The sequence below is a fragment of the Nothoprocta perdicaria genome, unplaced genomic scaffold, assembly GCF_003342845.1.
Source record: "Nothoprocta perdicaria isolate Ctin4 unplaced genomic scaffold, notPer1 scaffold_226, whole genome shotgun sequence".
NCBI lineage: Eukaryota > Metazoa > Chordata > Aves > Tinamiformes > Tinamidae > Nothoprocta > Nothoprocta perdicaria.
This window is the reverse complement of record NW_020455445.1, coordinates 790,495-802,867: the sequence shown is the minus strand read 5'-3', so window position 1 is coordinate 802,867 and position 12,373 is coordinate 790,495. Positions and strand designations below refer to the sequence as shown.

Genomic DNA, 12,373 nt, shown 5'->3' with positions numbered 1-12,373 from the left:
TGCATCCAGTCAGGTAAAGAACTTTTGTAAATCTTAGAAGTAGTAATTTAGAGATAGTAACCAATAGCATGGTGAAAGCTGTATAAATGCAAAAAGCTATGTTCTACTGGTCTAGGGATTAAAAAAGAAACAACTTCCCCAGTCTATTGTGTTCCTAATTCTTCCTTTATATTTATTTTTATCTCAACTATTTTCATATAAATTACAGGGTAAAATTAAAATTAAATTTATAGGGTAAAATTAAGATCAAAATTACAAGTAACCCAGCTGTCCTGATGTACTTTCATGACATCTATCTAGTAACTAATGAGAAAAAAATAAATCAGAGTGATAAGTGATGCCATATCTCTCTATTACTGAAATGTTTTTTAGTAACTGAGAAAAGGTTTTCTATAGTTCAAGTTAGAAAAAACATAACCTTGTTTTGTTTCACTAACCTAGTTGTTTCTGAGGGATTGGAAAGGTCATAATGCCCTGTTCCTAGATGTTTCTTGGGAATGAAATCTGGGATGATACAATCTTCCCCAAACACTTCTGATTTGCTTTACAATACTTGTTTGAAAGCCTTGCTTGTTTGAAATGGTCTGCTTCTTTATAGCAAAAAAATGGATCCATTTTGTGAATGAGGATCTTGAAAACTAACCAGAAAAAAACAAGGTGATTGTATTCCTCACACATTTTCTGGTCTATGGAAGAGTAGGTCTTCATTCTGCTGCTCTTCTAATTCAGTAAAATTCTAGAGCATTTGATTGCACAGAGGTAAAATTTTACCCCAGAATATTATAAGCAAATAATATCAATCATTAGAGCTGAAGAAAACAACTTTCACTTTCTCTCTCTCTTGGTTTAATTAATGGATTGATTTAATATTCTCCTTGCCTATCGGTACAGACTGTCTCTTTGAGAAWGCCCCAGGGGAAAAAGCAAAGAGGTCACAATATCTGCTGTACTTTGTCAATCAATGTTGAAGTGTGGAATTGTGAAACCAGAGGGAGTATCCCCTGAAGAATTCATTAAAAGGTTCTGAACAAYATTTACTTAAGCTAATTCATGAATAATTTCATCATATATTCTTTTGCGTGCTGTTGCGCACAACCAGGGTTTCTAAGAACCTAAAATGAAGCCTTCCAATTTCCATTTAAAGGAAACGGTAATAAAAGTTAATTGTGTACTTGAACAGAGCATGTCATTTCCAGTGCATCTGATCAATAATTCATTGATTGCATTTTGCCTGAGGAAAGTTTTGTAAGAAGATTCATCCAGTAGGAATATTTYCTAATGCAGCCTTGTCTTGTTCATTAATTATACTTTTCCTAAATTTGGATCACTAGGCTACGAAGGTGACGGCAGATGGTGAGCAAACCAGGCAGGATGCTGAGCGGACTAATGAGAGAGCAAAATCTCTTGGACAGTTCCTCAAAGGCATTCTCCAAGCTGCTGAAGGTACTGGAAAAAAATAAATACGCCAGTTGTTTCCCTAGGAACCTGTAAGACAGCAGAGAAGAGGATCTGAGAGATAGTGAGCAGTAGAGTTCATTCAGTGAAAAAATGATATGTGATTTAAATGTTGAATTAAGAAGCTACAGTCAACTAACTTCAGGCTTTTGCAATCCACAGGGTGTAGTTCATGTCAACAGTTAGTGTAATGGTAATTATTAACACAGACTAGCAGAAAATTGAGGATTTTGCAGTTATTTGAAGAAAAGCTGTTATGATGAAGCAACTAAAAGGGTACTCTCTGCTTAATTTTTGTTTATTTTCAAAGCAGATGAAAACATGCACTTGGAAGAAAAGACTGTAATACTCCTAGCACTTGGTACTGTAAGACTTCCTCTTCATTTCTCAAAATGACTCCAAAAAATGCATTACTGCTTGCTGTTAATGAACATTTGCTGCCTACAGTTTGCAAGTGACTCCTAACCATACCTAAGCAGTGGCATGCAGCCACTTTCCCTCCATCCACAAACTGATTTTTTGCCTCTACAACTGCACTGCAGACTCATGAGCAAAAGTTTTGTAAATGCGTTTGAAAAGGGATTTCTAAGTRCTCTGTGGAGCTATGAAATAAGAAAATGGCTCAGATATTTGAAAATTATTGACAATCACTAGCAGGATTTTTATTTGAAAAATACTGTGTTTAAAACTCCTGCTACATTACTGATTTYGGTAGGATCATGCTTCTAAAGGCCAATTTGATTAAAAGGGAAAGATACTACTTCTGTCAAAGCATTGACAATGCGTTTTGTATTGCTTTTCATGTAGCACATCACAGGACACCTCACTTAGTGGAACCAATCAGCAATTTGAGACATCTTTAGGATATACAACTTTGACATGAAAGAAGTGTGGGAAAAGCAACATGAGAAAGTCTGGATACTTTCAAGAAGTTTTTTAAATAAAAATCAGATATGTTCTTCATTTTCAGATACAGTTGAATTTGAGAAGTTGATGATGAATTCAGGATGACAAGAGTTAAACCTATTTTTCACTCCACAAGGTTTACATTCAGTGTTTGTAAGCCTCACAAAAGTTTTCTCAAGCATGTTTGGCAACAGAAAATAAGAGTTACAAGATGTTAAAGGAAGAAAAAAATGTGTGCAATATCTTGGAAGTAGACAGAAGGACTTGAAAATCTCTGTTTGACTAGGAACAAAGTCAGCATTATAAAAATAGTTTAAATATAGGAACACAGGACTGCAGGAGACATCATGGATCACTGCATCCAATCCCATGCTTCTGTAAACTTTCTTCAAACCCATATCTTTGAATTAGTTCCCTCCCTTTCCTCCAYAACACACTCTAAATAGAAGATGGTTTTAGAACTTGACTCTCTGGGTAATTCAAAAGCTCATTTCTAGCTAAATGTACAGTCAGTATATCATCATGTGTTTTCTTGCCAACCTTTTTCTTTAGTTCAAATAGTTTTTCCCTCTTCCTAGTGCTTCTCCTTCTCTTCACCCACCCCCCAGCTGTGTTTACAGATAGGAATTATATTCCCCATCGGCTATTTTTTTTTCTAGACTAAAACTCTTAAAAATAATATTTTCTTCCAAATCTCCTGGCCACCTTCATATTGTTTCCCTGACTCTATTCCAGATTAGGTTCATCATAAACACAGGTGACTGGCATTGAAATAAGGCTGTTTCAGTGTCTTATACTTCAGTAACAGTAAAATCTCCCTCTATCAGCTCTCCTAATGCATTCTCAAGGAGCATGCATTAGGAGCATGCATTTCCTTTTTTCACAGCTGTGTGCCACTGGGGACTCATAATACAGCAATGTTCTTGACATCCTTAGCTAATCTCCAACTGGCAAAGCMCTAGTTTAGAGATGAAATCTGTTTTGTTACTTAGTTCATAACCTTGCATGTTGTACTGTTGAATCTCATTCCAGTTTGATTGCTTCGGTTCTCAAGGTCACCCAATGCTTTTTACATAGCACTCCAATCCTTCTCCACCAAGAGTTTCTTATAACTTTTTGTCATCAGCATATGTAATCCGTAGACCTCCTATTTGTTTGTTTGTTTATTTACTGAAAAGATCATCAATGAAAATACTCAACTGGGTTTGTCACTAACCATACATTCTGACGTGTGTTATCTTCAGGGAAAAAAATACAACAAACAAACAAAAACAAAGTTGATTTATTCTTTATCTCATTTTACACTTACCTCTAAAGTAAGCTTTAGAGATTTCCTCTTCATCATTTTTTTTTAAACTTGAAATACTCTTTTATTTGAATTTTAGAAGACACATCTTGATTCTTCATTTAAAGATTTAATTTAAAATATTCAAATGTACCTGTGTGAGTAGAAACTGTGTGATTTTGATGAAATCAGTCACTTGGAAGYGTGGTGCCTATGGGAAGCAACAGTACTTTCTTAAATTGAAAGTTTAAGTGATTGTYGTAAGTCAGTTATTCCTAAATGTGTTTATTGGGAATACATTTTGGTGTGCTATGCCAGAAAGATTTTAGCTGGTCCTTTAGATGGATGTAATACTGTCTATACAACTTTGTCATTCAGGAACATTTCAACTATTCCAAATACACATAACATTTACATTGTACTACCATGTATTCTCTCTTGTATTTTCTCCACTTCTGGGTATCCACTTTTAAACACAGAAGCTCTTAGACTGTGGCCCTCCTCCATTCCTCTTCCCTCTCCTTCTCCTCAGATCTCCCAACATTTATTCTTYCTAGCATTGCTAAATCAGGAAGATAAGAATAAAATATTTCAAAGGTCTTTAAAAGTAATCTAACTCTGATTTCATTACTTGTGCGGCCTGTTTCTTAGCTCCATGAGCAATATCCCAGATTGTCTTCTACTGTTTCAAAGCTTCAGTGCAAATTCTTTTAGGGGAAGAAAGAAAGAAGTAACGTATTTCTTATACTGCATATAGAGAGTTTTTCACTTTAATTACTGTGTCTGAAAGTGAGCTACAATAGAAGGTTTGATGAAACATACAGCTTTTTCCCAGTTGTTACTGATCATTGAATTAACCATCCTTTATATTTCACAACAGGAATACCCAGCACAGACTGCATTCCACTTACTGATGAAGTGATGTGCAGATTTGTAAAGCCTCTCTGTCATTTTTATTTACTAACTCTCTCTCTCTTTCTGTATATATATATATATTTGTATGCATATATTTCCCCCTGCAGCTGTAAATGAAGATGCTATAAAACTGAACGAGACACTCGGAACACAAGACAAGACCCTGGAGAAGAGTCTCCCAGAGCTGCAGAATGAGGCTGACAGGATGATGGCAGAGCTGAGAAGCAGAAGGCTGAGTGTGCAAGAAGGAATAGCCCAAGATGAGCTAAAGTGAGTAAAAGCACCTCCATCTTCACCCTCCCAGTGACAATATCCCAGACTTGTAAATGTGTTTGTCATCCATTACTATTGAGCTCTGCCATATATGGAACAGTATAGATCAGAGTGTTCCAACTCCATGCCGAAACTTAGAAGTCTAAGATCTGGTCACCTAGTTATCTGTAAAAATTATTATTAATAATAATGACTGTTCTTTATAATGTATTTGAGACCTCATTCCTGTAATTTTACCATTTCCACAAGATGCTGAAAACTGACTTGATCCATCAAAATACTTGTCTTGTAGCTAGGATTTTGGCAGTCTGTTCCTTCTGGGGGGACAGTGGACCAAGCATATTCTTAGAGCTAGGGATCACTCAGCGCTTTACTACAGCAAACAGCTAACAGGCCTTTCAACTTAGCACCTGTGTAGTCCATTGAAGTTATATGATGAGACCCTAAGAAAACTGGCTGACATACTTTTCTTCTGTCTTGAAAGTGTTGGTTATTATTAGATGTATGCCTAATGTAAGGAGATTCCCACAAATACAAGTGTAGCTAAGAATTTCAAGCAGTACAGAGTCACAATTGCACTGCCTATCATAGCTATGCTTAATTAACTGGATCATTTCCCAAAAGTCCTACCATATTTCTTCCCATATTTCTCATAGATCTTCTTTCTGTTCTCTTGAGAAGGGATATAATGAAAACATATTATTCAGCAATATTTTATTACTTTTTCTTTTGATATCACTGATCACCAGCTCTGCTGTCTCTATTTATCCACAGAAGTAAAGGAGCTTTTGCTCTTCTAAAAATAATAGAGAAGAGAAACGTTTAACCAATTTTTGAAAGTGCTGTTTGCAATTTTAGAGCAAATGGGAGGAGCTAACAGAAGTACTTCAATGCTATATCCAACATGAAATTGCCTGACTAACATGAAATTTGTCCAATTGCTAGAGCAAGACAGACAGTGGTTTTGCTTTGGGAAAGAACTACTGTCCTTCTTACCATTCTTTCTGAAATGTGCAAAGTGAGTTTTCATTTCCTGATAAAGCACTACATTTTATACTCAGAAATACATGAATAACTAACTCATTTCAATTGAACCTTTATGGCAGTAGCTTAAAAATAGGATTAGCCCATTCAGGCCATTATTGAACCATTGAGATCTGAGAGATTTTGATCATGGACTCAGAAGAAAGAAAATTAGAGTCTCTGTGGATTATGAGGGAGAATGGGGCAGTAAAAAGGCCTCAAAAAAGATATTTTCTGAAACTCTTTTAGGACATAATACCTCTTAAAGGAAATTGCCTTAAAACTGCTTAAGCAATGCAGTAAGATACAGTGAACAGCATGCATCCTATAAGGAGAAAGGATAAAAGGAAGATAATCATTCTTAAAGTGGTATGTATGCAATTGTGCAAGCACATACGTGGATCTGTACATTCACATGTATTCTTTATAGATTCATTTTGAAATATTTGTTTTTTGAATGGCTTTGTGAGTCTCATGACCACTTAGAAGTAGTTATTAGTGTTTACTCTTCGTTGAGATGTCATTTGGCAATGAATGACTCTGCTTTGCTTGGCTAGTTTGCAGGATTTGGTCCTAGAACACAGTGACAACAATCAGTGCATCATTCTTCCCTCTCCTACATTTTCATTTCTTAAATGTTAAAATACCATTTAAACTATTGCTTAAAATTAAGGTTTCTTCCTTTCACAGATGTAAAAACTTCACTTAAATTTGTAACTTTTTCCTTCATTCCTCACATCTGTAATCTGATTGCTCTAATCTACTGAAATAGCATATTAGTGAATATTTCTCTAATAAAAATATATTTAAAGCTATYTCATTTTCTGTGCAAAACCCCATAATTTTCATATTTCTGAAGTAAATCTCCCAGTATGTTACAACTTTCTTAAATCAAAAGACTCTGGAAATACATGATTTTSAGAGAATCATTTTCGCAGACACTACTGAATTACTGTTAATTATGAATGCTTTAAGAAGTCTATATTTAATATGCTGAATAGCTTTATCTTTCTGTGAACTTTTCTTGCATTAATTTCTCTCATGGCTTTTGAGACAAAGTAATCCTCCGTTATCTGCAGTTTTGTGTAACAATGAATTGGGTAACTCAGCCCCATACTGAGGAGCTGCCTTCTGTGTTTTGATATCAGTTCTTGATATTTTGTTTTGATGCCCACCCGGTTTTGTATTAGGAGAGAGCAAGTGGAGAGCTGATCACCTTATACATGCTACTTATGATTTTGTAGTCATCTCTACTAACTCATTTCTTACCCAAATAGAAAAATTCTAATATTTTTAGTCTGGCCATGTATATATGCTGATTCTTTTTTTGATCATTTTTTTTCCATCTAACTCTATTCTTTCCTGGTTAGGTATGCAGTTTGGACTGCACTGTGAGGCAAGGGCATTAGAAAGGAGATCCATCTGCCTGATCCTGTTCTGTCTCATTGRCATAAAGGTGCCATAACTTGCCATAAGTTTAAGGTAGCAGATACTACTGCAGAGAAGAAAGGAGAAAGTGTTGAAGAAATTCTGGTTTCCTTTTGATGATTCTTCAGTGATAGGCTATCAATATTATGTTTAGGGTTTTGTTAGTTTTTTTAAAACTGTTTAATAAATGTCTTCTCCCCAGAAACTGCAAATTCTTTACTGGATGTTTTTTTTCCATCAAAATCAAAGGGAAGGCAGATGGTGCAGTGGGGTGAAATCCATTCTGAAATCCCTAAACTTGAAGTTCAGATGCCCTTCTTATGATTTTCCTGTATCTCTGTGGCACCATTCAGGAAGCAGTGCTGCTATACACAAAACTGATTCAAAAGCATGGCATTGTGAAGCAAAGAGGTGACACAGCTCTGAGATTATTTCAGTCCTTTAAAAATGGGTGCAGCAGCTCACAAATGATTCAGAAATATGTGTATCCTCTGCCAAAAGAAGATGCATGATCTTTCTGTATTGCCAAAGTCCATTAAAAATATCCCAGCATTTATTTTGGCTACTGGAATCAGAAATCCAAGGATCCTGGGGGTTGTTTGTGACACAGGAAAGAATTTATGATTTTTGACTGACTAAAGCAGTTTGTCTGCTCCTAGACAGCTTGAAATCAGGCATATCTACATTCTGTCGCCTCTGCTCGAGGTAGTAAACCAGTTTGTGTCAATTGTCACATTAATGTGAATGAAGGAATGCTATTTGATATTTGACAAGTTGAAATTTAAAAAAAAAAAAAAAAANAAAAAAAAAAAAAAAAAAAAAGCGCTCCATTTTAATGCAGTTTAAAAAACTTGTTAAAAAAGGATCTAAGAACAAACTGTCATTTCACTTTAAGAGTGTGAGCTCCTGAAAGTTCTTTGAAATTTTATTTCAAAATCCATTTCATTTCACAGAATCATGGAATGATTGAGGTTGGAAGGGACCTTTGGAGTTTGATCTACTCCATCCTTCCTGTTCCAGCAGGGCCTCACCTAGAGCATGTGACACAGGGCAGCACCCAGTCGGGTTTGGAAGACCTCCAGAGAAGGAGATTCTCTGGGCAGCCTGTTCTAGGGCTTTGTCACCCTCACAGTTAAAAATTCCTTGTGTTTGGATTCCTCTTGTCCTGTCATTGGCTACCCATGAATATATTCTGGCCCTAAATTACRATATGACCCCATTTGTCTGATATTAAGAATATGGAGATTATCTTCTCTGGAAAAGTAGACCTAACGTCTCTTCTGATCTGGGGCTGATGTGTTGCAGGAATGCAGAAGATCTTTTGAACAAAGTGAAGAAATTATTTGGAGAACCCAGTGAGAAAAATGAGGAGCTCAAAAATGAGGTCCGAGAAAAGCTGGCAAACTACCATACTAAAGTTGATGATGCTCGAGATCTACTAAAAGAAGCTACTAGTAAAATTAGGGAGGCTGATCGTTTATCTACAGTCAACCAAAAAAATATAACTATGATAGAGGTGAGTACTGAGAAATCATATCCTTGATTAACTTACTGTCTGACCAAAATCTAAGACTGTATAGACATTTTGTAACAACTAAACCCTAAAACATAAATACAAGGAAACCAAAAGTATTCTTTAATATAAAAATATGTGATAGAAAGCAAAAATATCAGAATGAGAAAATGAACTGGCTTTAAAAGGATTACAGGTTTCTTTATCAAAATAGCACTGACTATTTTTAAACACTGAGTGGAGAACGCGATTGGATTCATCGCTCTTTGTGATGAATTAAATTTGCCCCAGTATAAACAGTCATGCAAAATTTAAATCCTGTGCTCAAGATTTAAATAGGGGAATTCAGATCTTTGCTGTAATATTTGCTTCTGGAGAACTTTCACTTTCATCTGTCTTTCCAGCCCCTGGGAAGAAGACTGAAGGGGGTATATGGATATTAAAGACTAATAAATCAAACTCTATCCTCTGTATTTAGTAGCTGTTATAAATGATCTCCCTCATAACAGAGAGGTCTGCTTTTGATTTAATTTAAATTGCAGAGACTTGAAGAGCACATTATACTCTACATTAACAAGCATTTAACCAAGATACAAAGAGCAGAGTCAACTTAATAAGGATAAATGTTTCAAACTGTTTATATCTCAGTGAGTCTTTCCTAATGTACAATGATGAGGTTAGAGTTCTGAGACCTCAGCTCTCATCARAGATTTGTGGGCTTGATTAAATTAAGGAAATAGTGATGTAAAGGAGTTAGATGATTTCTGTTCTGTGCATTTACTTCCCCAAGGTGGATACAAAAAGGCTGGAGAAATTACCTTCTATCTCAGTTTTTAAAGTTTTCTCTTCATTACAGGGTGAGGATGCCTGACTCATTTGGTGTTTTTTGACAATGATTTTTTTTTCCTTTGAACCCTGTTTTGACCAAGAAGCCATCACAGCATTAACATGGTAGAATACCATGGTATCCTGTCAAACTAGTCTTGATGCTTAATGTATCTTGCACATGGACTAGCCAGTTCCTTATTCACAAGTCTTTCCTTCTTGCACAGTATGCAGTATTTGCACCCTTTGGAAGATATCTTCCAAGTTGCTTCAAAACATCATCTTTTATTTTACATTTCATAAGAAAACAGAATAGTATTTTGATAAATTGTAAGAAAATGCRGTTTTGAATGCATTGAATGAAAACGTATTTGAACTGGCCTCCCATTTAGTTAAACATCTTCTATTTTGCTTTTTGTGAATATATCTTATAGAAAAAGAAGAAAGCAGTAGAAGAAGGTAGACAAGAGGTTGAGAAGAGCCTACAGGAAGGTAATGATATCCTTAATGAAGCTAACCAGCTCGCAAATGAAATCAGCTCAGCTGTAGAGGTGAGTATTATCATATTTAGCTGAGAATTTCTACAGTGAGTCATCACTGTGCAAAAGCAGAATAAATAAAGTAACACCTGATTTTTCTTTAAAATATCAATATTAGCATATTTAAATTGGAATAAATCATTTTCTATTGTGTGACAGAAAAGTGAAATTGGTRTATAAAAATGCTTAAGCTAGAATTAAGTTTATCACAAAGAGCTATCCTGTCACTTCATGGATTCTACTGCCTTTTACAAAGGCAGAATTGCAACTGTGGCGCTGACTTTATCTTTAGAATTGCAGATGCAAGAAAACTACTCACAGACTCACTGTGACTCTGATCTACATGCAGATTTGTCTGCACAAAAACTATATGCGCAGGTCAGAAGGAAGTTTCAAAAATAATTTGTTGTCAGTGGCAACAATTTTAAGTCTAGATAGACAGGAAGAGAGGAGGATTGCACTCTCATTTTGGATAATGTTTTTGAAAAATCTGTCTTAAAAGTTTTGTTAATAGCCTAAAATCAGTGTCTTACTAAATTCCATGAAATAAGTCTTGAAAAGTCATTGATTCTAGTAGTATTTCCCATCTTGCACTGCAAATTGATATAATGAAAAAGAAAAAAAAAAAAGGGAAAAAAAGGATTTTTGACACACCTTATTGGGATGCTCCTCAAAAACTGTAAGATACTGTTGATGTAAGATACTTTAGTAAGCAAGACCAAAACTGAGTTACTCAAAGGTTCATGCTACATGAATGTTGTGTTACTGGTTAGTTCTTATTTAGGAGTATTACCATAATGTAGCATAACTATGTATGTGTCTACATTTGAGGGGAAAAAATAATAATTAGAGTTAGGGAATGTTTAAGCTGTGCAGTTGCTTAGTTATAAAATATCGCCACCACACACATATTCCAAGCTCACGAGAGGCAAGGATCTCTAGGCTGATTGTTTTGTCTCCCTTGTGCTCCTGAGCTCAACCGTTTCCTTAAGGCTCCCTTGTTAGTTCCCTGAAGTCTCAGTGTGTGGATAGATTGTGAGATAATATCTCTTGGAGAAAATGCATGAAGGATTACATAACACAATGCTTATATTCRACTGCTCAAAGACTTTTTTTTGGTTGATCTCAGTATGTAGAAGATATTGCAAATAAGATACAGCCCATATCTGATCAGCTGAAGGATAAAATAGATGACCTATCTCAAGAAATTCAGGAGAGGATGCTCCCAGAAAAGGTGTTGCAAGCTGAGAGCCACGCAGCCCAGCTGAATGAATCATCGGCGATACTGGATGGGTACGACAGCCATTTTTTGGTAACTCTAAAATGTGAAGCAGGTTTGTAAAATTTCCTGGCAGAAAGTGGCAGGCTTTGACTTCTGTCCTTAAGAATATACAAATACCAGTGTATGGATATACAAATATCCAGTCCAGTTAGAAGTCCAGTTAGAAGGTATGCAGGTATATATGTTTGTATGTATATTTGTTGTAAGCTGTTTCATACATATTTTCATGTTTCTGTGCTTCATTTCCTGTAAATGGTACCCTCAGGGATACTCTTCGTTCACAAGATTTGACCTACCATTTGCTTGCTGCTCGTGTTTACATGAGCTCTGCTTTCTCTTGCAGAGCCCACTGTTTGTTTTGATAAGCAATAGTTAAAAATGCATTATATTTTCTTTTTTTAAAAATGAACATTTTTATAAGAAGAACCTTATCATGGTGCTCATCTGTATATTCTCTGAAATCCTCCATGATGACAAACAGTAAACCCTTCAGTGGTTTCAAAATACTCTCTTAAAATGAGTAATTGTCATGGAACAAAATTCTTAAACCTGAGTAGAGAAACTTAAGTTTCCAATCCCCCTGATTACATTCCTAAATAAGCAATGCCCTTGATAAATATTCACAACCTGTCTAAGAGAGTGGTATCTTACAACTTGTCCTGATTGTACTTTCCTGGAAACACTGGAAGGTAAGTATCTTTTTTTCTTTCTGAGTATGGTAATACTCAGTAATAGATCGTAGACATTCTGTTCTGTACCTGTCCCCAGTATCACTTTGCAGCTTTATTCTCACAAAGTTCTGCATGGATTAAAAAAAAACCAAAACTTTTACACATCAACACCATGGCGGGTTTTGCTGCCTATGTCTTTTAAGGATACCTTAATGATCTGAATATTCTAAAGACTTATGAGCTGACGCTTAACATATT

General features: G+C 35.6%; 1 protein-coding gene across 1 annotated transcript in view; it reads left to right on the top strand.

The window, feature by feature from the left end:
* Positions 1-12,373, top strand: part of LAMA2 (laminin subunit alpha 2) — a 253,501-nt gene that overhangs the window by 176,776 nt on the left and 64,352 nt on the right. The window contains exons 34-38 of the mRNA XM_026039256.1: positions 1,332-1,443; positions 4,669-4,831; positions 8,591-8,801; positions 10,058-10,174; positions 11,292-11,455. Of these exons, the coding sequence (XP_025895041.1) occupies positions 1,332-1,443; positions 4,669-4,831; positions 8,591-8,801; positions 10,058-10,174; positions 11,292-11,455 (767 nt within the window). The remainder of the gene's footprint in view (positions 1-1,331; positions 1,444-4,668; positions 4,832-8,590; positions 8,802-10,057; positions 10,175-11,291; positions 11,456-12,373) is intronic.